Source organism: Mustela erminea, chromosome 5 (genome assembly GCF_009829155.1).
Source record: "Mustela erminea isolate mMusErm1 chromosome 5, mMusErm1.Pri, whole genome shotgun sequence".
Classification (NCBI taxonomy): domain Eukaryota; kingdom Metazoa; phylum Chordata; class Mammalia; order Carnivora; family Mustelidae; genus Mustela; species Mustela erminea.
In genome coordinates, this window is record NC_045618.1 from 147,646,877 (window position 1) to 147,672,365 (window position 25,489).

Genomic DNA, 25,489 nt, shown 5'->3' on the forward strand with positions numbered 1-25,489 from the left:
TAAAGACTTGATAAGATAAATAAGCCACTGGCCAGACTTATCCAAAACTAAAGAGAAAGGACCCAAATTATTAAATTATGAATGAAATTTAGAGATCACCGGTATTCTTCAAAGAGCTGGAGCAAAGAATCCAAAAATTTGTAGGGAATCAGAAGAGACCCTAAATCGCTAAGGAAATGTTGAGAAACAAAAATAAAGCTGGGGGCATCACGTTATCTGAGTTCAAGCTTTACTACAAAGCTGTGATCACCAAGACAGCATGGTACTGGCATAAAAACAGACACATAGACCAGTGGAACAGAGTAGGGAGCCCAGATACGGACCCTCAACTCTATGGTCAATTAATCTTCGACAAAAGAGGAAAAAATATACAGTGGAAAATAGACAGACTCTCCAATAAATGGTGCTGGGAAAACTGGACAGCTATAGTAGAAGCATGAAACTCGACCATTCTCTTACACCGTACACAAAGATAAACTCAAAATGGATAAAAGACCTCAATGTGAGGCAGGAATCCATCAAAATCCTAGAGGATAACATAGGCAGTAATCTCTTCGGTATCAGCCACAGCAACTTCTTTCAAGATATGTGTGCAAAGGCAAAGGAAACAAAAGTGAAAATAAACTTTTGGGACTTCATCAAAATCAAAAGCCTCTGCACAGCAAAGGAAACAGTCAGAAAACAAAGAGGCAACCACGGAATGGGAGAATATATTTGCAAATGACAGTACAGACAAAAGGTTGATATCCAGGATCTATAAAGAACTCCTCAAACTCAACACACACAAAACAGGCAAACATATCTAAAAATGGGCAGAAGATATGAACAGACACTTCTCCAATCAGGACATACAAATGGCTATCAGACACATGAAAAAATGTTCATCATCACTAGCCCTCAGGGAGATTCAAATTAGGACCACATTGAGATATCACCTTACACCGGTTAGAATGTCCAAAATTAGCAAGGCAGGAAACACCATGTGTTGGAGGGGATGTGGAGAAAAGGGAACCCTCTTCCACTGTTGGTGGGAATGCAAGTTGGTGCAGCCTCTTTGGAGAGCAGTGTGGAGATTCCTCAAGAAATTAAAAATAGAACTTCCCTATGATCCTGCCATTGCACTTCTGGGTATTTACCCCAAAGATACAGACGTAGTGAAAAGAAGGGCCATCTGTACCCCAATGTTTATAGCAGCAATGGCCACGGAGGCCAAACTATGGAAAGAACCAAGATGCCCTTCAATGGACGAATGGATAAGGAAGATGTGGTCCATACACACTATGGAGTATTATGCCTCCATCAGAAAGGATGAATACCCAACATTTGTAGCAACATGGACGGGACTGGAAGAGATGATGCTGAGTGAAATAAGTCAAGCAGAGAGAGTCAGTTATCATATGGTTTCACTTATTTGTGGAGCATAACAAATAGCATGCAGGACAAGGGGAGTTAGAGAGGAGAAGGGAGTTGAGGGAAATTGGAAGGGGAGGTGAACCATGAGAGACTATGGACCCTGAAAAATAATCTGAGGGGTTTGAAGGGGCGGGGAAGTAGGAGGTTGGGGGAACCAGGTGGTGGGTATTGGAGAGGGCATGGATTGCATGGAGCACTGTTTGTGGTGCAAAAACAATGAATACTGTTACACTGAAAATAAATTAAAAACAAAAAAAAAAAAAAAAAAAAAAAGGCAGAAGCCGTGAACAGACACTTCTCCATAGGAGATATATAAATAGTCAACTGGCCCATGAGAAAGTGTTCATTCTCATTAGCCATCAGGGAAATTCATATCAAAACCACACTGAGATACCACCTTTCACCAGTTAGAATGGCAGAAATGGCAAGGCATAAACAGTGAATCTCAGAACACTGAAAAAAATAAAATTAAATTAAAAACAAATAAGTGACAAGGCAAGAAACAACAATGTTGGAGAGATTGTAGGGAAAGGGGTCCCCTTTACACTATTGGTGGGAATGCAAGTTGGTGCAGCCTCTTTGGAAAACAGTGTGGAATTTCCTTAAGAAATTAAAAATAGAGCTACCATATGAACCTCCAATAGCACTACTGATTATTTACACCAAAGATAGAGATGTCGTTAAAAGAAGGGCCCTCTGTACCCCAATGTTTATAGCAGCAATGGCCACAGTCAACAAACTGTGGAAAGAATCAAGATGCCCTTCAACGGACGAATGGATAAGGAAGATGTGGTCCATATACACTATGGAGTATTATGCCTCCCTCAGAGAGGACGAATACCCAACTTTTGTAGCAACATGGACGGGACTGGAGGAGATTATGCTGAGTGAAATAAGTCAGTAGAGAGAGTCAATTATCAGATGGTTTCACTTACTTGGGGAGAATAAGGAATAACATGGAGGACAGTGGGTGAAAGTGAAAAGGGAGTTGGGGGAATATGCAGGGGAGACGAACCATGAGAGGCTGAAGAACAATCTGAGGGTTTTGAAGGGGCGGGGGTTGGGAGGTTGGAGGAGCCAGGTGGTTGGTATTATGGAGGACACAGATTGCATGGAGCACTGGGTGTGGTGCATAAACAATGAATCTTGGATCAGTGAAAAAATAAAATTTAAAAATGTTTTATATTCGTGTGTGTGTGTGTGTGTTTGTGTGTGTGTGTAATCTTCAGACTCTGTATGCACACAAAATCCTAGTTCTGGTTTCCTCCTCTTTCCCACACTGTGATTAATATTGATACTGTGAGTATTGTTCAAAATAGAGACAGTACCATGGCTCTTAATTCTCTTGCTTTGGATTTTTTTTTAATATTTTATTTATTTATTTGACAGACAGAGATCACAAGTAGGCAGAGAAAGAGGAGGAAGCAGGCTCCCTGCTGAGCAGAGAGCCCGATGCGGGACTCGATCCCAGGACCCTGGGATCATGACCTGAGCCAAAGGCAGTCGCTTAACTCACTGAGCCACCAGGCCCCCATCTTGCTTTGGATTACTGATGCCTCTGTAGGCTCACATCCAGCATGCCCTTTACACTGCTTCTAACAAGCTTGGACATTGTGCTGGGTGGTCCTCTGATTAACAGAGAGTGTGGCTGGGACTCCTGTAAGGTTCAGATGACATGCATGGAAATATTTATAATTCTTTGGTATTTTGGGACAGAACAAACCAGTGTAAGTGACACTGTCTTTTGTGCATGTTAGTATAGTTGTTGTCTCAAATATCCAAGTCAGAGACTGAAGAGGAAGCACAGAATAATGTGTCCAGAGAGGCTCCCTTGGGGGAAAAGCTTGCAGGCATGGAGGCCAAAGACCCTGACAGGAAACTTGCTCATATCCTCCAGCTGCCCCTTCTCCTGGGGCTTAAGGACAGAACTGGAGAGTGTTGTGCACCCCCTGGAGGTCCAGATCCCGTCCTACAGTGAGGTTTGTGTCTGGGCTCACACTGATGTCCTCTCACTGTGTCTCTCGCACAATAATACACAGCCATGTCCTCAGCTCTCAGGCTGTTCATCTGCAGATACAGCGTGTTCTTGCCGTTGTCTCTGGAGATGGTGAATCGGCCCTTCACAGAGTCTGCGTAGTATGTGTTACTACCAGTATTGCTAATACTTGTGACCCACTGCAGCCCCTTCCCTGGAGCCTGGCGGACCCATCTCATCCAGTAGCTACTGAAGGTGAATCCAGAGGCTGCACAGGAAAGTCTCAGGGACCCCCCAGGCTTCACCAGGTCTCCCCCAGACTCCACCAGCTGCACCTCACACTGGACACCTGCAGACACAAGACATCATGGTCAGAAAACTATCACACAGCGATGGTTTCTCTCACTCATATCCAGTCTTACACTCAAGGTCTCTTATTCTCTGAAGATTACCTTTTAAAAGAGCAACAAGGAAAACCCAGCCAAGCACAAGCTCCATGGTGAGTTTTCCTTATCCTGTCCTGATTAGTGAATGGGAACACCTGGAAGTATGGGCGCTGGGGCTCCTCTCCCAGCTGCAGGGTTAGGCTTGGGCCGCTTTAATCATCAGAGCAAAGGCCCTATTTGCATGTCCTTTGAGTATATATTCATCTTGGGGTCTATATGAACAGAGAGGGCAGTCACCAGAGCAAGTGTGATTGCATTTGATTTCGTGATATTAACAGCTTAATGGAAAATAAGATTTTTTATATGATTTTCCAGAGCACAGGCCAGGCTTAACCTTTGTATGTTACCTTTTTTCACATGCACAGAAATCTTTAGGCGTAGATTTCAGGTGACCCCATTAAGAGATGTGAGTGTATACCTAGAATTTTAGATGGTTTTTGAGGAGTCTAGAGTATGTACAGGGTAAGAGCGACCCCATGATCTTTTCTGTGCTCCTCCCACAGGATGTACTGCATCCATGGACCACCTGCACGACAGAATGTCAGGCTCATGAGGAATGTGGAACCCCACCTGTAATGGGGACAGGATGATTTTGCTTGTTCTAGAGATTACCTGAAATAAAGAGAGAATCATTTTTCATGGAGTTGCATTTTCCAGTTTCTAATATTTTGTTATTTCTGCATTTGGCCAGAGTCATCTCTATGGTTATTGGCAATAGCCTTGATGAGTGTACATGACACTCAGGGTGTATGTGGACCTGAACAGAGACCAGCTGACATCAGTGCTTAAAGTGAAGAATGTGTAACAGGTGTGCTTATGTTTATGTGGGTGGAGGTGGGATTCTAGGGAACAGCCATTTGGGGTGCCCAGGAGCCTCTGATGGTGTGGACATTACCAACGACAACTCTGGCTGGATAGTAGGTCGTATTCCCTGGTTAGTGTAGAAACCCATTAGAGAAAGTATTGCAGACAACTAAAGAGTGAAAATGTCAACAGGTAATGTGGGTGCCGTTGAGTGTTTCCAGTATTGAGCACAGCATGTGGACCCCACCATCATGACCCCAGGAAGAGTCACAGATGCAGGTGGGTTTTAAGTCAGGACACGGGTTAACAACAGAACATTCAGTGACAGGTGCACACCTCATGGCAATCAGTATAACACAACTTTGTAAGGTGATTCTCAGACTCCAATTTCCCTGGGTGGTCACATCCACAACTTCTGGAAAGGTTAAAAAACGAACAAACAAACAAACAAAACAGCATCTTTAAAATAAAATTCCACAGTCTCAGAAACCCTGTCTCCTATGTGTCCACTGTGTCTATTTCACAGCGTCCGGGATAGCCAGCTGGGTAGTCCCATCTGCAGGAGGGAACATGTAGGAAATCCACACTTGAACCTTACTAAAGGACCTTACCAGTACTTCTCACAACAAATACAGCAGGGGAACTCCAGAGCATCAATGCTTGGGTTCATGTGTCACAAATGTCTTTGTCTGCTCCAGCTGCTGTAACAATGTACATGGACTGGGTGTTTGTAAATAACAGACACTCATTTCTCCCAGTTCTGTAGCATGGGAAGTCCTAGGTCAGGGGCAGATAGCTTTGAAGTCTGGAGAGCACCCACCTCCTAATCCATCCTTTCCTTGTCACCTCACATAGGGTCACAGTGCAGGGAGCTTTCCCAGTCCTGGTATATAAGGGCCCTAATCTCACCATGCGGCTGCACTCTCTTGACCTGAATGCTTCCCTAAGGCCCCACCTTTTCTTCATATCACATCGTCCTTATGTTTCAACCTGTGATGGCAGAGGTCACACACACTGAGCAGATCTCAGCAATGGAAAGATCAGTTAGTTATTCCCAGAAGGTAGAAGGCTCCTCCCAACCAGCATCTCAACCTGAGATTTCTCAAGGACCCAGCAGAAACTTCTGGTCTGTGCAAGCACACAGTGAACCCAAGAACTTCAGAACCAGTTGGTGACCTTGGGAGAGTGGCCAGCTTTCCTCTTAGACACTGGTTAAGACTTCAGTCCATCTCTATTATCATTTTATAATTTGTGCTTTTCCCCTGTGACATTCTTTTCATTTACAAAGGATTCAGACTGTTTTCTACTTAGAATGGTGATTTTTCGCTTTTGTTCTCCAAGTTTTCGTATTTTTCAGTGGAAATAGTCATTACAACCTATCCTTGATTATTGCCTGCTCACACCTTAACCTTAATCCCTCCCTCTTCTCACACCCCACACTTGGTAAATCTAACAAGAACCCCTGGGTTCTCCCTCCTTGGTCAGTGTAGGAGACTGCCTCTACACAAGACGCTCCGTTGAATAAAAATGATAAATTTTTAGATTCTCTCTCATGATAGTGCACTTGTATGTGTGTGTGTGTGAGAGAGAGAGAGAGAGACAGACAGACAGACAGACAGATCTTCAGACCACATTTACACAATGTCCTCATGGGTTTCTCTCTGCTTTCACATGCTTCAACAGTATTCATGCTCTGAGCCTAGTTCCAGATAGTGACCTTCTCACTGGTATTTCTTTCACTTTTCTTATTTTTTTGTTGCCTCTATAGCTTCATGGCCAGGTTTCACTTTATGCTGTTTCTAGAAAACTTGTACATTGAGCTGGGTGGTCCTTGGATACACAGTGAGTGCGGCTGGGACTCCTGAAAATGTTCAGAATATGTGTATGTAGATATATGTAATTCATTCATATTTAGGGACAGGAACAAATACGTGCAAGTGACACTGACTTTTGCACTTGTTAGTATAGTTGATTTCCTAACTTCTCACATGACAGAGTGAAGAGGAAGCACGGAATCATGTGTGTAGAGAGGCTCCCCGGGAGAAAGTACTCCATGGAAAGAAAACCACAGCCCCTGACAGGAAACCTGCCCATTTCCTCCATCAACATCTGCTCATGTCGTTTAAAGACAGAATTGTAGTGTGCACCCGCTGTTGTTCCACATCCCCTTCTATAGTGTGGTTTGTGTTTGGGCTCACACTGATGTCCCCTCACACTGTGATTCACACAGTGTTTTATACAGCCATTTCCTCAGTTCTCAGGCTGTTCTGCAGATACAGCGTGTTCTTGGTGTCATCTCTGTAGCTGGTGACTTGGCCCTTCACAGAGTCTGCGTCGCTTGTGCTACTTCCATCGTTGCTAATATGTGAGACCCACTGCAGCCCATGGAAGACCCAGCTCATGGCATTACTGCTGAAGGTGAATCCAGAGGCCGCACAGGAGAGTCTCAGGGACCAACCAGGCTTCACCAGGTCTCCCCCAGACTCCACCAGCTGCACCTCACACTGGACACCTGCAGGCCCAAGACATCCTGGTCAAGAATCTGTCACACTTCCACTGTTTCTTTCACTACTATCCACTCACATACTCAATGCCTTTTTTTTCTCTATGAATAACATGTGATGCAGGTACCCATTTATCATGATTTTATGGGTGGATACATCCACACTGCAATGGAGAGGGGCTTTGTCAGTGTCCAAGAGCACACAGCAGGCAAGTGCGAGCCCATGTCTGGGCCTGTGCTCTCCACCATGGGACTTTCCTGTTTACCTGAACCACTCCAGGTCAGAGTTGATCTTATGCAGTGAGGTCTGCAATGTTCCTGAGTTTCAAGATTAGTAAATAGACCAAATGGTGGAAACCAACTCTGTCTGTCTCAGAATCTTGGAGACACTGACAATCCTAGGGAGAGACTCATAGAGTGGATGCAGACACTGGGTTTTCAAAAACCACAAGGAGCATTTATACATGATCCTTTTCTTTATTAAATTTATTTATTTATTTTCAGAAAAACAGTATTCATTATTTTTTCACCACACCCAGTGCTCCATGCAATCCGTGCGCTCTATAATACCCACCACATGGTACCCCAACCTCCCACACCCCCGCCACTTCAAACCCCTCAGATTGTTTTTCAGAGTCCATAGTCTCTCATGGTTCACCTCCCCTTCCAATTTCCCCCAACTCCCTTCTCTCCAACATCCCTTGTCCTCCATGCTATCTGTTATGCTCCACAAATAAGTGAAACCATATGATAATTGACTCTTTCTGCTTTACTTATTTCACTCAGCATAATCTCTTCCAGTCCCGTCCATGTTGCTACGAAAGTTGGGTATTCCTCCTTTCTGATGGAGGCATAATACTCCATAGTGTATATGGACCACATCTTCCTTATCCATTCACCCGTTGAAGGGCATCTTGGTTCTTTCCACAGTTTGGCGACCATGGCCATTGCTGCTATAAACATTTGGTACAGATGGCCCTTCTTTTCACTACATCTGTGTCTTTGGGGTAAATACCCAGGAGTGCAATTGCAGGGTTATAGGGAAGTTCTATTTTTAATTTCTTGAGGAATCTCCACACTGTTCTCCAAAGAGGCTGCACCAAATTGCATTCCCACCAACAGTGTAAGAGGGTTCCCCTTTCTCCACATCCTCTCCAACAGAGGCAGGACATGGGAGGCAATTGTTACTGGACATGCTTCCCATGAGGTGTGGATGCAGATGAGCTAGGAAGAGCAGCTGGGGTGTGAAGTCCTAACCATGTGGCACTGCATTGTGAATCATGAATATTTTATTTTTATAATATTCAAAGATTTCATTTATTTATTTATTTGTTTGTTTGTTTGCCTTTCTTTATTAATGAGAGAAGGAAGATACTTGAGGGCCCATTTTGGCCTCTCTATTCTGTTCCACTGATCTATATGTCTGTTTTTCTGCCAGTACCATGATTTCTTGACGATCTCAGCTTTGCATTGTGAGGGTTCCACCTTTGGTTTTCTTTCTTTCTTTTTTTCTTTTTTTAATTTATTTTTAATTTTACTAATTTAAGCTTTATTTTACTTTTTCAGTGTTCCAAAATTCATTGTTTATGCATCACACCCAGTGGTCCATGCAATACATGCCCTTCTTAATATCCACCACCAGGCTCCCCTGTGATTTGGGGCCATTTCTGGTTCCATACAGATTATAGGGTTGTTTGCTCCCAGCTCTGTGGAACATGTTGATGGTATTTTGATAGAGATTACATTGAATATGTAGATGCTCTGTGCAGCATAGACATTTTAACACTGTTTATTTTTCTATTCCATGAGCATGGAATATTTATCCTTCTCTTTGTGTCTTCCTCAGTTTGTTTCACAAGGGTTCCATAGTTTCTAGAGTACAGATGTTTTACTTCTTTGGTTAGGTTTATTCCTAGGTGTCTCATTGTTTTGTTGCAATTGTGAATGGGATCAATTTTTTTTTAATTAATTAATTTTTTATTTTTTTATAAACATATATTTTTATCCCCAGGGGTACAGGTCTGTGAATCACCAGGTTTACACACTTCACAGCACTCACCAAAGCACATACCCTCCCCAATGTCCATAATCCCACCCTCTTCTCCCAAACCCCCTCCCCCCAGCAACCCTCAGTTTGTTTTGTGAGATTAAGAGTCACTTATGGTTTGTCTCCCTCCCAATCCCATCTTGTTTCATTGATTCTTCTCCTACCCACTTAAGCCCCCATGTTGCATCACCACTTCCTCATATCAGGGACATCATATGATAGTTGTCTTTCTCCGCTTGACTTATTTCGCTAAGCATGATACGCTCTAGTTCCATCCATGTTGTCGCAAATGGCAAGATTTCATTTCTTTTGATGGCTGCATTGTATTCCATTGTGTATATATACCACACAATGAGATATCACCTCACATCAGTCAGAATGGCTAAAATCTACAAGTCAGGAAATGACAGATGCTGGTGAGGATGCGGAGAAAGGGGAACCCTCCTCCACTGTTGGTGGGAATGCAAGCTGGTGCAGCCACTCTGGAAAACAGCATGGAGGTTCCTCAAAATGTTGAAAATAGAACTGCCCTATGACCCAGCAATTGCACTATTGGGTATTTACCCTAAGGATACAAACGTAGTGATCCAAAGGGGCACATGCACCCAAATGTTTATAGCAGCAATGTCCATAATAGCCAAACTATGGAAAGAACCTAGATGTCCATCAACAGATGAATGGATCAAGAAAATGGGATCAATTTTTTATCTCCTCTTTCTCAAATCACATTTTTAATTTATAGAAGTACCACTGATCTCTGTGCATTGATTAAACATCCTGCCATGTTGGTCAACTTCTGTATAAAATCTAGCAATGTTGGGGTGGAGTCTTTTTGGTTTTCCACAGAAAGTATCATGTCATCTGCAAAGAGAGAGAGTTTGACTTCTTGTATGCCTACTTGAATGCCTTTTATTTCTTTTTGTTGTCTGATTGCTGTGGCTAGGACTTCTAGTACTATGATGAACAATAGTGGTAAAAGTGGGCATCCATGTTGTGTTCCTGACCTTAAGGGAAAAGCTCTCAGTTTTTCTACATTAAGAATGATATTTCCCGTAGCTCTTTGTAGATGGTTTTTATTCTGTTGAGGTATGTTCTTTCTATCCCTATACTTTGATGAATTTTAATCAGGAAAGGATGCTGTATTTTGTCAAATGCTTTCCCTATTGAATTGAGAGGGTTAAAAGGTTCTCTCTTCTTTTGTTAAAGTGATCTCTTATGTTGATTGATTTGCAAAGACTGAGCTACCCTACACACAAGAGATAAACCCCACCTGGTCCTGGTGAATATCCTTTTAATATACTATTGGATGGAGCACTGGGTTTGGTGCATAAACAATGAATCTTGGAACACAGAAAAAATAAAATTAAATTAACGTGTTAAAAAAATAAAAGTAGTGACTCCCCCCAAAAAACACCTAAGAAATAAATGGTGAATTAAAAAATGAATGTACTGTTGTATCCTCTTGGTTAGTACCTTTGCGAGTATTTTGGCAATCATGTTTGGCATTCATTGGTCTGTAATTCTTTTTGTTGGGGCCATTGTCTGGTTTTGAGATCAATGTAATGCTGGCATCACAGAAGGAGTTCAGAAGTTTTCCTTTCATTTTTTGAAACCGTTTCTGTGGGATGGGTATGATTTCTTCCTTGAGTGTTTGGCAGAATTCCCCTGGAAGTTATCTGGCCCTGGACTCTTGTTTTTGATTACTGCTTCAATGTCCTCCTGGCTGAGTGTCTGCTCATATATTCTACTTCCTCCTGTTTCAGTATTGCTATTTTATTAGTTTTGAAGAATGCATCCATTTCTTCCAGACTGCTTAATTTATTGGTATATTGTGATTCATAGTATGTTCTAACAATTGTTTGTATTTTCTTGGTATTTATAGTGAACAAAACTAAGAGTAAACCCAGGGAATGGGAGGAGATATTTGAAATTACATTACAGATAAAGGGATGGTATTGAAGATCTATAAAGAACTCTGCTCTGCAGAAGCTTTTGATCTTGATGAAGTCCCAAAAGTTTAACAACATATGGATGGGTCCTGTCATTATTTCCAATCTGCAACCCTGTGCCATTTTACAGGTGCATTTAGGCCATTCACGTTAGAGTGATTATTGAGAGATACATTTATATTTACATCATGTTATCTGTGAAGTCTTTGTCTCTATAGATTGTCTCCGTAAATTTCTGTTCAATGACATTCTTGGTGGTATGGGATCGGGAGGGAGACAAGCCATAAGAGACTTTTTTTTTTTAAATCATGTAATTTAAAAACAAATTTTATTTAATTTTTAAAATTTTGGTGTTCAAAAATTCATTGTTTATGCACCACACCCAGTGCTCCATGCAGTACATGCCCTCCTTAATACCCTCTACCAAGCTCAGCCACCTTCTCACCCCCTCCCCTCCAAAACCCTCAGTTTGTTTCTCAGAGTCCACAGACTCTCATGGTTTGTCTCCCCCTCCAATTTCCCCCAATTCACTTCTCCTCTCCACCTCCTGATGTTCTCTGTGTAATTCCTTACATTCTACTAAGGGAAACCATGTGATAATTGGGTCTCTCTGCTGGACTTAATTCACTCTGCATAATCTCCTCCAGTCCTGTCCATGTTGATACAGTAGTTGGGTATTCATCCTTTCTGTTGGAGGCATAATACTCCATAGTGTATATGGACCACATCTTCCTTATTCATTCATCTGTTGAAGGTCATCTTGATTCTTTCCACAGTTTGTTGACCGTGGCCATTGCTGCTATAAACATTGGGGTACAGATGGCCCTTTTTTTCATTACATCTGTATCTTTGGGGTAAATACTCAGTAGTGCAATTCAGGGTCTTAGGGAAGCTCTACTTTCAATTTCTTAAGGAATCTCCACACTATTCTCTAAAGTGGTTGCCACAACTTGCATTCCCACCAACAGTGGAAGAGGGTTGCCCTTTCTTCACATCCTCTCCAACACATGTCGTTTCCTGTTTCTTAATTTTGCCCATTGTAACTGGTGTAAGGTGGTATATCAATGTGGTTTTTATAGTGACGATGAACTTTTTCTCATGTGTGTGATAGCCATTTGTATTCCTTCATTGGAGAAGTGTCTGTTCATGTGTTTTGCCCATTTTTTGACGTGATTATCTGTTTTGTGTGTTTTGAGTTTGAGGAGTTCTTTACATATCTTAGATATCAGCACTTTGTCTGTACCATCAATTGCGAATATCTTCTCCCGTTCTGTGGGTTGCCTCTTTGTTTTGTTGACTGTTTCCTTTGCTGTGCAGAAGCTTTTGATCTTGATGAAGTCCCAAAAGTTTATTTTTGCTTATTTTTTCCTTTGCCTTTGGAGACATGTATTTTTTTTTTAAGATTTTGTTTTGATTTATTTGAGACAGAGATCACAAGCAGGCAGAGAGAGAGAGAGAGAGAGAGAGAGGAGGAGGAGGAGGAAGCAGGCTCCCTGCCGAGCAGAGAGCCTAATGTGGGGCTTGATCTGAAGACCTGGGGACCATGACCTGAACCAAAGGCAGAGGCCTTAACACACTGAGCCACCCAGGCACCCCTGGTGATATCTTCAAAGAAGTTTCTGTGGCTGATGTCAAAGAAGTTACTGCCTATGTTCTCCTCTAGAATTTTGGTAGATTCCTGCCTCATGTTGAGGTCTTTTATCCATTTCGTGTTTATCTTTGTTTATGGTGTAGGAGAATGGTCAAGTTTTGTTTTTCTACACCTAGCGGAACAATATTCCCAATACCATTTATTGAAGAGACTGTCTTTTTTTCCAGTGGTTACTTTTTACTGTTTTGTCGAAAATTATTTGAGCATCGAGCTGCCCATCCATATCTGGGCTCTCTGCTCTGTTCCACTGGTATGTGTGTCTGTGTTTGTGCCAGTACCATGCTGCCTTTGTGAAAAAAGCTTTGTAGTAAAGCTTGAAATCAGGCAGTGTGATGCCGGCAGCTTTGTTTTTCTTTTTCAAAATTTCCTGAGCAACTCAGGGTGTTTCCTGCTTCCATATAAATTTTAGGATTGTTTGTTCCAGCAAATAATGATGAAAAACATTCCATGATCATGGATTGGAAGAATAAATATTGTTAAAATATCTATACTGCTCAGAGCAATCTATAGTTTCTGTGCCATCCTGATCAACATTCCACTGGCATTTTTCAAAACAAGGACTTTGAACGAGACACTAGATTAGACTGATTTCTTATTTTATGCTTTAAAGATTTTTATTTAAATTTAGTTCAGTTAACACACAGTGCATTATTGGTTTCAGAGTTAGAATTTATTGATTCGTCAGTTGGATGTAACACCTAGTACTCATTTCATCAATTGTCCTCCTTAATGTCCCTCATCCAGTCACCACCCTCCCCACAGCCACTCATAGTTTAAAACAAAATTTTAAGTATAATTTCAGGATTTGGATTGGGGAATGTTCCTCCTAGAATTCTAGCTTGCTTTATTTATTTATTTATTTATTTATTTATTGTCACAACATATCTGCTTAAATTCCTTTTTAAATTATGTTCAGCTATCAACTCTGTATATATCATTCGTTTTTGATGTAGTATTCAACCATTCACTGTTTGTGTGTAACTCCCACTGTTCCTCCCAGCTTGTGCCCTTATCACCCATCCCAACGTTACCCCATCCAAAACCCTATTTGTTCCTCAGAGAAACATTTTGATTTATGATTCTATTTACTTGGGGCTTTCTCTTTTCTTTTTGATAAATCTAGGCAGAGGTTTCTCAATTTCATTTTATATTTTTCCAAAGAATCAGACTTTTTTTTTTTAATCTGTTCTGTTATTTTTTTGTTCTTATATCATTTATTTCTGCTCTAGTCTTTAGTATTTTCTTCCTTCTGCTGTATTTAGGCTTCAGTCATTTTACTTTCTCTAGATCCTTCAGGTGTAATGTTAGGTGGTATCTTTTAGATTTTTCTTGCTTCTTGTGGTCTTCTTGTATGCTGTGTATTTCTGTCTTAGAACCACCTTTGTTGCAGAATAACTAGGGGAAAGTGATGAAGGTTTTGTACTCTTGCATGTGTGTGTGTGTGTGTGTGTGTGTGTGTGATGTTCAGGCTCCACATCCACACCACACCTTGTGCAGGTCCCACTGCTTTCCAATATTGTCAGTAACATTGATGCTCTGAGCTCTGTTTAAGACAGTGACACTCCCTCCCCCCAAAGACCCTTTCTTCTTTTACTTTGGATTTTTGATGCCTCTGTGGTCTCCTGTCTAGCATGCATTTTATGCTCCTTGTATGAAGTTTGTACATTGAGCTGGGTGGAACTGTGATGCATGCAGAGTGCCTCTGGGATTACTGTAAAAGCTCAGCTGATGAGCATCAAGATATTTGTGATTCATTGGTATTTAAGGACAGGGATAAACAATGTGAGTGGTTCTGTATTTTGTGCATTTTAGTATATTTTTTTCCCATTAGAACAAATTTTGAAAGTCAGAGAGTGAAGAGGTAAGCTCAGAATCATGTGTGCAGAGAGGGCCCTGAGGGAAAGTGTTCTCTGGAGAGGAATCGCTAGATCCTGACAGGAAACCTGCCCATAACCTCCATTGGCATCTGCTCCTGGGATTAAAGACAGAACTGGTGAGTAGCGTGCACTCCCTGGTAGTCAAGATACCGCCCCCCCAACAGTGAGGTTTGAGTATGGGCTCACACTGAGCGCCCCTCAGTGTCCTTCTCACAATAATACAGGGCTGTGTCCTTGGCTCTCAAGCTGTTCATCTGCAGATACAGAGTGTTCTTGCCGTTGTCTCTGGAGATGGTGAATCGGCCCTTCACAGAGTCTGCGTAGTATCTGATACTTCCCTCATAGCTAATACTTGTGACCCACTGCAAGCCCTTCCCTGGAGCCTGGCGGACCCAGCGCATGGCATAGCTACTGAAGGTGAATCCAGAGGCTGCAAAGGAGAGTCTCAGTGACCACCCAGGCTTCACCAGTTCTCCCCTAGACTCCACCAACTGCACTTCACTCTGGACACCTGCAGACACAAGACATCCTGGTCAGGAAACTGTCACACACCCATGGTTTCTTTCACTCATATACACTCACATCCTCAACATCTCTTGTTCACCATGAATTACCTTTAATAGAGCAACAAGGAAAACCCAACCAAGCACAGACTCCATAGTGAGTTGTCTGTGTTCTGTCCTGAGTACTGACTGGAACACCTGTGTATCCCGGGCCTGGGGCTCCTCTCCCAGCTGCAGAGTCTTGGCTGTGCTGGTTAAATCAGCAGAAGGAAGGACTTATTGGCATGTCCTCTGGCTATATATTCAGCTTGGTTATCTATTCTGACAGAGATGCAGTGACCCAAGCAGTTGTGAATGCCTTTAATTTAGTGCTAATGACCAATTTTGAAAAAAAAAAAAAGCATTTTTTTTATTATATAAACTTCCAGTAGGTATACTTGGTTTGTGAGGTGTCCATGAATATATATGGGGTGAGAATGACCCCAGGATCCAGGTCAGTACTTCCCCCACAGGAGGTGCTGCTCCCAACTGTGAATCATCTGCAGGACAGAGTGTCAGGCTATGAGGAATGTGGAACCCATCCTGTTATGGAGATGGATTGATTTTGCTTATTGTATACTTTATCATAAATACAGAGAAAATCAGCATTTTGTAGGTGTGTTTTCATGTCTTTAACATTCACTCCCTCTGCGTCCCTCCAGAATCACCTTTGTTATGACCTATAATAAGTTTGATGTGTATACTTGACACAAGATCAATGGCCCACATATGGAGTGTGTGGTATGATAAACACAGGAGTCACAATCAACATTATTGAGAGTGAGTGCATCAATTCTCTCTAAAACTTCCAGCATTTCCCCCTGGAATTTCTTCTTCTCTTTCCCTTGTTTACCCTGTCCCTACATAGCTATTGTTCTTTCTCAGGTCACCTTATACTAGCTTTAATTCTGTAGAGTTCATAAATGGGACATTGTACTCTATGTACTTTCTCTCTAGGGCTTCTTTTACCCAGAACTGATCCTTGTGGATACAGTCATCTTGCTGTCTGTATCAGGAATCGCTGGTTTTAATGACTGACAGCTCTGAAGGCAGCAGTTGGAAGCACCAGCTGGAGGAAGATCTGAAAGAGCAGACAGAAGCCACTTGCTTCAGCCTCATCCACACACCCTCTTGACCCAGGAGTACTTTGTTCCAAAGAAGAGAAGAACTCCCTTGTTGTTCAGGAACTGATTCTGCTGGCTGTGGAGAAGAGAACTAAAGGCAGCAAGAGGTAGACCAGAGAAGTTTGAGTTAGAAGCTCGGAAAGACCTGTCCATGGAAGACGTGAGGCACCAGGAGGAAGCACAGCATGGGAGGAGCTGCCCTGCTGCAGAAGAAACCTGTGCAGGAACAAATCTGACACTCAGGCACTGGCCTGTGGATGTCATGTCAAGTGGCCAGCCTCTGACTATGCCCATAACTCCCACATTCTCCACTCAGCTCCACTGCTAACCTCAGCTGTGAGCTGCAGTCACCACCTGGGAACAACAGCTACTCTTTGCCACAAACCAGGAGCCTTCTTCCCTTGTCACCAGTGCATGGAGATGACCCATTTCTGCAGCCACACGTGCCCACACCCCCACAGAGTGTACCTGACATGTGTGAAATCTCAGTTTTTGTTTGTTTTTTTTTTTTTTTGAGAATTGTTTTCCTGCATTACTGAGGCTCAGTAGGAGGCTTGAGACATGTGTGTCTTCTGCTGACTCCAGGTACATAACTTACTTTGAGCCTTTGTGGACCTTGTCTGTAGGTATTAACTGTGACTAGAATGTAGTCTCTATCAAAACAGTGCAAATTTATTGCTACTCTGCCACCCTCCTGGTTTTCTATTTTGATCAGAAAATAAGAACCATTATGCTTTCCTGAAAACAGGATCTCTGTTTCAGATTCTGTCCATTTCTTTGTCCAAAGTGTATTTAGAACAAAAAAGTGGAATTCCAATGGGAATGCCTCAGAACTGCACAACCAGGAAGAAGACTGTGTTGCCCCACATGGAGCCTCCCAGCAGCCATGTCATGCTTTGGGACAGAACTGTTGTGAAGCCACATTCTTCCTTGTAACTGGTGACAATCACAGGGAACACCGTGCACTACACACATGCATCAGTCCTCCCATAAACTGGAGTGGGAGTCAGATAGTTGATTCCCTTCTCTGATTTTTTCCTCCCAATGTTTTCAATTCTCGTAATCCCCTTTATTGGTCACCTTTTTAGGGGGAAATGAGTAATTTGAGAGGAGTGTCCATGAGTGTTGGAAAGCACATGTTCTGTCCATAGAGGAGCATGTGCTATAAGGGTTTCCTGTCCTTCCCCATTTTGTTAACTTCCTCCCAGTATCCTCTCAGGAAAGCAACCATGTGTGCTTGGCCTTACACAGCCTGTGCCTTCTTCCCTCAATGTGCTTTATCTAATCTGATAGACATCATCCTGAGACATGTTTCAGCTCAGTTCAAATCTTTCTCATAAGGCCTAGTTCTTCCTTGACCATGCGGCCTCCCCAAGTAAGATGATCACTTACTTCTTCATGGATCCCAATGTTCCCTGTGGGCATCTCCCTCAGAACACGTATACCACCATAGTACTTGTTCACAAGCAGGTAGAAGCAGAGATACCTACAACTTTCTTAGTCCTCAAAGACAAGAGTTATCTTCGTCACCTCTGCACTGTGTGTCACTGGTGCAGAATTCATTCAGCCCATGTTGAAGAGTGGTTTTACTGCAGACTGTCTGTTGCTTATGAGCTTTACTCTTTACATGTATCTATTCTTGTGCGTGGGAACAGAACATCATCCATATTCTGCCTAGGCCGGATCTAGGCACCAAATAAGGTAGTCAAACTATCGGACATTCTTTCCACTAGTTCATGCAGTGAATGTTATGGTGAGGCCATTGTAGTCTCAGTGATGAGGACAAAAAAAAAAAAAAAAAAAGACAAGATTTCCAGACCCCGACCATTCTGAAGACCCAAAATGAATACAAAATGAAGATCCTTTATTCTTTACCCAGAAGTCTAGTGTACAGTTACATATCTGTTTGTGTAATTCATTAACTAATATTTATTTGGTTCTAACTGCACAAAGTGTAGTGAAATAAGTCAAGCAGAGAGAGTCAATTATCATATGGTTTCACTTATTTGTGGAGCATAACAAATAGCATGGAGGACACGGGGACATGGAGAGGAGAAGGGAGTTGAGCAAAATTGGAAGGGGAGGTGAACCATAAGAGACTATGGACTCTTAAAAACAGCCTGAGGGTTTTGAAGCGGCGGGGGGTGGGAGGTTGGGGTACCAGGTGGTGGGTATTAGAGAGGGCATGGATTGCATGGAGCACTAGGTGTGGTGCAAAAATAATGAATACTGTTATGCTGAAAAGAAATAAAAAATTTAAAAAAATTTTAATTTTTTTTTTCAGTTTTCCACGTCTTTTGACTTTCAATTAGTAAATTCATCCTAATGGGATTGGTAAATAAATAAGTAAATAATAAATAAATAAATGCTACCGTTCAACCTCTTTGAAGGATTTACAGGAACTTTTGACAACAAACGTGGCAGGGAAATTCAATTCCAATTCAATTTCAAGTTGCAGCTCTGATTTACCTCTGTATTCCTTTTCTCAGCTCAGACCCTTTGACCTTGCTGAATGACTACAGGACCTCTGTTCTGTCTCCACATCCTCCAGTTTCCATCCCTGAATGGATCTCGTGCATCAGGAATAATGCAAACTGGCCATGCCATCCAAAATGCACCTGTGTTCACTGCACAGAGATATGGAGTGGTGCTAGTAATATTCCCGCAATTCTTTTCCTTGGAGTGCATCCTTAATAACTTGCTCATAGCCCCGGGATCACTGCCAGGAGGTGCATTCCTCTCTGAGTCTTCTAGTGAATGAGGTTATGTAGGTGGAAAACATATGTCAACCATTAATACAAAATAATACAACAATTGCATAATATTTAATTGAATTGCTTATTCAAAGAGCAATTGAACCATAAGACAAAGGGATCAGAGCAAAGAGAGAAATAAATTAGGATATTCTGAAATAAAACACTAGATTTCAACTTTGAGCTTTAGCATATACAGAAGAAGGGATTTATCACACCCTCATTGCTACTAGAAAATGTGGGATGGAGTAGTTAGCATGGCAGAGGAGAAGGAGTCCCTAGATTGGATTTCTGGAACACAGCTAGATAGTCATCAAGCCATTCTGAGCAGCCAAGAAGTCAATCAGAGGTCTGAGAGAACAAAACCCACAAGTCTTCAAATAGTAAACCAACCTCCTTTTGTTGTATAGCAGGTACAGAGAGTTGTCTTGGGACAGATAAAGCTGTGGGGGTGACATCAGGGATGTAGCCTGCTTCTGGAAGCTACCACGGTGTATTGTAGCAGCAGAGCACAAAATCTGAACTTTTAGAAGTGTGCTTCTGTGGGGATGTGGCTGGCATAAAGGTGCTGAAGTGGCAAAGTGGGGCAGAATTCCAGAGTCTGAGGTCTGCTGAGTCACAAGAAGAATGTGTGGCACCATTGTGATGCACGGATGCTAGGCGAAGAGCCTGGAACCCTGTTGAACAGTGAGTCTAAGTGCAGGCTTTCTGCTCTGATTTGCCAAAAACGGTGAACCACAATCTGGTTGTGGGATGTCTTTCCTCTTCCCATTTGGTCATGGGCAAATGGAAAAAGATATGAGACTCTCCCCTGGAGGAATAGCATGGGTCCACACCATAGCGGTTCCTAATTTTGACGTTTTGAAACTCAGTCACATGCCTGAGATACAGCAGCTGAGACAAAGGTAGGGTGAACATGGGTTTCAGATGGAAACATTGGAGAGAAAGGGGTTGATTGCTCTTCTGTGAGGGCTCACTAAAGAGTGGGGTGTATGTGAAATTTCAACCCCTGCCTAGAGAGCAGATGCCATATTCAACCTACCCATGAGTGCCATCAGGAAGCAAAACAGTGGCACCTAGTGGAGGGCACAACTGCTTACACCAAGCCCTGTCACCAGCTCCCAAGATGTGCATTTCCATGAGGACAAAACTGCTGAGAATAATCACAGCAGGCACCTCCCCCAGAAGATCCACAGGACAATTCCATCTCACCAAGTTTAATGATCATAAAGTGTGGCACCCTTTCAGTTCCTAAGGAAGTGAGCTTTGCTTTCTTTCTTTTTATTTCTGATTTATTTTCTGAAACATCTTTCTTTACTTTATACATTACTTTCTCTTTATATTTTTAAGTTTAATTTTTATAAATACATGTACTTATTTTTTTCTATTTTTCCTTTTTTATTTATATATATTTTATTTATTTGTGATATATATTTTATTTATGAAGCATTCCTTATGACAAGTCCTCAATTTATATGTCTTAATTCTCCCCTCATCTTATTTTATTTTTCAGAAAAAAACACAACTTTTTCTTGTGGTTAAGCTCCAGTTTCAAGTCATTGTGGTCTGAGAATATGCAGGGAATATTCTCAGTCTTTTGGTATTGATTGAGTCCTAATTTATGACCCAGTATGTGGTCTATTCTGGAAAAAGTTCCATGTGCACTTGAGAAGAATGAGTATTCTGTTGTTTTAGGGAGAAAAGTTCTGTATATATTGTTGAGGTCAATCTGGTCCAATGTGTCATTCAATGCTCTTGTTTCCTTATTGATTTTATGCTTGGATGATCTGTCTATTACTGAGAGAGGTGTGTTAAGTTTCCCTACAGATAATGTGTTCTTATCAATATGACTCTTTATCTTGATTAACTGTTGTCTTAAGTAGTTGCCCGCTCCTGTATTGGGGGCATAAATATTTACAATTGTTAGATCTTCTTGGTGGATAGACCATTTAAGAATGATGTAGTATCAGCAATGGCATGGTTGCCAAACTGTGGAAAGAACCAAGATGCCCTTCAATGGACGAATGGATGAGGAAGATGTGGTCCATATACACTATGGAGTATTATGCCTCCATCAGAAAGGACGAATACTCAACTTTTGTAGCAACATGGACAGGCCTGGAACAGATGATGCTAACTGAAATAAGTCAAGCAGAGAGAGTCAATTATCATATGGTTTTACTTATTTGTGGAGCATAAGAAATAACACAGAGGACAAGGGGAGATGGAGAGGAGAAGGGATTTGGGGGAAATTGGAAGGGGAGGTGAACCATGAGAGACTATGGACTCTGAAAAACAATCTGAGGGTTTTGAAGCGGCGGGGGTGGGAGGTCGTGGTACCAGGTGGTGGGTATTATAGAGGACACGGATTTCATGGATCACTGGGTGTGGTGCAAAAATAATGAATACTGTTATGCTGAAAATAAATTTAAAAAATCACTCAAAAAAAGAATGATGTAGTATCCTTCTTTATTTCTGACTACAGTCTTTAGTTTAAAATCTAATCTATCTCATATGAGAACCACTACCACACTTTGTTTTGAGGCCCATTGGCATGAAATATGCTTCTCCATCCCTTCATTTTCAGTCTGGGTATATGATCCAATAATCTTTGATAAAGCAGGAAAAAATATCCAGTGGGAAAAGACAGTCTTTTCAATAAACAGTGCTGGTAACTAGTATAATTTCTCATGCATTATATTTTAAGTAATACATTGTTATGAGGGACAGTTATAGGTAAGATTCATCCCTGGGATGCAAGAGTGGTTCAACATTATCAAATAAATTAATATGTTGGAACAAATCAATGAGAGAAGAACCACATGGTCCTCTCCATTGATGCAGAAAAAAGCATTTGACAGAATACAGCATCTCTTCCTGATTAAAATGCTTCAAACTATGGGGATATAGGGAATATACTTCAACTTCAGAAAATCTAACTATGAAAAACACACAGCAAATATCATACTTAGTGGGGCAACCTGACAGCCATCCCTTTCAGATCAGGAACATGACAAGGATTCCCACACTCATCACTCTTGTTTGGAATATTATTAGAAGTCCTAGCAACAGCAATTGGAAAATGAAAAGAAATAAAAGGTATTCAAATCAACAATGAAGAAATAAAACTTTCTCTCTTCATGGAAGACATGATACTTTATGTGGAAAGTAAGAAGGAGTCCAGCCCCAAATTACTAGAACTCATACAGCATTTCAGTAATGTGGTAGGAAACAAAATCAATGTACAGAAATCAGTTGCATTCTTTTTTTAATTAAATTAATTTATTTATTTTAAGAAAAAACAGTATTCATTATTTTTTCACCACACCTAGTGCTCCATGCAATCCGTGCCCTCTCTAGGACACCACCTGGTACCCCAACCTCCCGCCCCCCCGCCACTTAAAACCCCTCAGATTGTTTTTAAAAGTCCATAGTCTCTCATGGTTCACCTCCCCTTCCAATTTCCCTCAACTAATTTAATTTTTATTATGCTACATTGAGTGAAGGAGTCTTTGAATGGCTGATTTATATGGATGGTTTTTGCCTGTTTGCAAAGGGCCTGTTGATAATGAATGTCAAAGGACTGGGGAGGACAAGGAGAGATGGAGAGGAGAAGGGAGTTGTGGGAAATTGGAAGGGGAGGTGAACCATGAGAGACTATGGACTCTGAAAACAATCTGAGGGGTTTGAAGGGGCGGGGGGGTGGGAGGTCGGGGTACCAGGTGGTGGGTATTATAGAGGGCATGGATTGCATGGAGCACTGGGTGTGGTGCAAAAATCATGAATACTGTTTTTCTGTAAATATATAAATTAATTTAATTAAAAATATATAATAATGAAAAATAATCAGTGTTAACTTTAGTTGGATGGAGAATTTGAAAAAGTCATTTTTGTCATCTCATCATATCATTTATGTAATCCTAAATAAAGATTCAACAATTTTGGGGTGGAGTCTTTTGGGTTTTACACATAAAGAATCAGGATACAAATCAATGCACAGAAATCAGTTGCATCTCTATGCATTAAAAGTATGATTGAGAAAAATTAGGTAATCTATTCACTTAAAATAGCATGAAAAAACCTGTTACCTATGAGCAAACCTAGTCAAAGAAGGAAAGGATCAGGTAACTCTATTTTTAATGGGATATTATGCCTCCATCAGAAAGGATGAAATAAGTCAAGCAGATCGAGTCAACTATCACTTGGTTTCACTTATTTGTGGAGCATAGCAAATAGCATGGAGGACATGGGGAGTTAGAGAGGAGAAGGGAGTTGGGGGAAATTGGAAGGTGAGGTGAACCATGAGAGACTATGGACTCTGAAAACAATCTGAGGGTTTTGAAGGGGGGGGGTGGGAGGTCGGGGTACCAGGTGGTGGGTATTATAGAGGGCATGGATTGCATGGAGCACTGGGTGTGGTGCAAAAATAATGAATACTGTTATGCTGAAAATAAATAAAAATAAATTAAAAAAATAAAAGAAAAAGGAAGTCAGGACTCTGAGACAGCGAATTTAGGATAGGAAATTCAGGCCTGGCAGGAAATTCCATCTGTCCACAATTTCCAGTTCTGCAGAAGTGGGGCTCAGGGGAGGGCCTGTGGTAGATCTTGTCAAGGAACCACCTGAGCTATGTCTCTGCATCCTCCATACATGGTAATAAATGACTGGGTGGGAAGTTTCCATGCTGGTCATTGTCAGGATCCCCTGCTGTTCAGAGGGGTCCTTGGAAATTATAAGTTAGCTCCTTAGAGATAGATTGTATTACTTAACGTTGTCCCAGCAGATATTGGGATCCACCCCAGTCCCTTCCCAGAAGCTGATGGATCTAGGATAAGAAGTGCTCAGTGAGAACCCGAGAAGAGGCAGGTGAGTAATAAGGGACTCTCTGAGATTCACTTACCCAGAACCAGAATCCTGCAGGAAGACCTGGGGTGGAACACCTGTGAAGAAAGAACAAGAAGATAGTGAAGGCACTTTACAATGGGGCAGAAATCCTCTTCCCTGAGTGAGCCCTTGACCTGAGCACTCACAGAAAGTAAAGACCAGAAGCATGAATGTGGAACACAGGATGCCCAACCTGGACCAGGAGTCACTGCCTTTGTCACTACCTTAAACCCAGTGCTTACCTTTTTGACTATGGAAGGTGGATTTGGGAAGGCTTGTGTCTTCACCAAGGGTCTGATACCTGTGGGGTTATACAAGTCCTTCAGCATGGGATGGATGTGAGTCTCTCATGGAGTAGCAGTGAGCCCTTTGCTGTGGCTATTCATCTCCAGCTCTCGTTGGGACACCCCCTCTTTCAGAACTGAGAGAACAGGAGTGGAAGAAGGTGCTCATCATAGCTACAGAGGCAGAGATGTGAGCCGGCAGATAACAGGAAGCTATTCCAAGGCTCTTGACCTAGCTTGCTTTTTTAAATTTTATAAATATTTCATTTATTTATTTAACATATATATATATAGAGAGAGAGAGAGAGAGAGAGATCAGAAGTAGGCAGAGAGGCAGGCATAGAGAGAGGGGGAAGCAGGACCCCCGCTGAGCAGAGTCCAAAGCGGTGCCTGATCCCAGGACCCCCAAGACCACGATCGGAGCCAAAGGCAGAGGCCCAACCCACCGAGCCACCCAGGCAGAGAGGGAGGAAAATGTTCAGTAATACAGGGTCAATGCACAGGTCATTTTCATATACTGTGTAAACAGACATCTTCTTGAGCCATGTGCAATGAATCTACATTCCCTTCGCAAAAGTCCATGGATATGGGGCCTTGATATGGACAGCTGGCCCCGTGAGACACAGAGGACCCATGACTGAATAGGGGTGCTGTTTAGGTGTTGTGGAGGGTGCCCTGAGGAGTCGCTGGCTGGCTTCATGTTCACCCCCAACCTCACCCCACATCTACACTAGAGATGTTCCCCTTTCTTGTCAAGTCCTGGAGAATTCCTCCAATCATATTGTTATTAGCACTAGGTAAAATGACATGAAGACACTGGACATTTCTGGAATAGTACCAGTGATACATATGAACATCCATGCTGGCCAATCTAAGCTCCACAAATTTGTGAAAATCAGGAAATCTGAATCTTCAATAAACGTGATTATTATCAGTTTTGTAGTGTTGCTGTGGCATGATCTTATCTAGCTGCAATGACTCCCTCATGCAACAGAGTCCCACACAGTTTTGACAAAGTTGGAGAGGTATGGTCATTCCCACCTAGGGCTGAATGGGAAGAGAGGACAAGGTGAAAAGTGGCCAATGGCTCCCCAGATTCTCTTAACAGGGAGCATTCCAGTGAAAGCAGGCATAGTCTCACACTGGCACAGATCCTGAAAAAGGAAAATTGACCCGAGATGCAGAGCCATAGACCCAGTGTAGAGTTCTCTACTACAGAGAATCTCAGGCCTCAGAA

The 25,489-nt window shown here is 42.0% G+C and overlaps 3 gene segments (V, D, J or C); all 3 read right to left on the reverse strand.

Annotated features, from left to right (window-relative positions):
* Positions 1 to 3,297: 3,297 nt before the first annotated feature.
* On the reverse strand, positions 3,298 to 3,984 carry LOC116590251. The segment is given in 2 exon segments: positions 3,298 to 3,737; positions 3,841 to 3,984. Coding segments are annotated over 2 exon segments (486 nt in total).
* A 2,888-nt stretch (positions 3,985 to 6,872) lies between these two features.
* On the reverse strand, positions 6,873 to 10,698 carry LOC116590252. The segment is given in 2 exon segments: positions 6,873 to 7,150; positions 10,662 to 10,698. Coding segments are annotated over 2 exon segments (315 nt in total).
* Positions 10,699 to 14,847: 4,149 nt separating this feature from the next.
* Positions 14,848 to 15,427, reverse strand: LOC116590253 (the record flags this gene model as incomplete). The annotated part of the segment is given in 2 exon segments: positions 14,848 to 15,176; positions 15,280 to 15,427. Coding segments are annotated over 2 exon segments (477 nt in total), but the record flags the coding sequence as incomplete, so codon positions are not given.
* Positions 15,428 to 25,489: the final 10,062 nt, after the last annotated feature.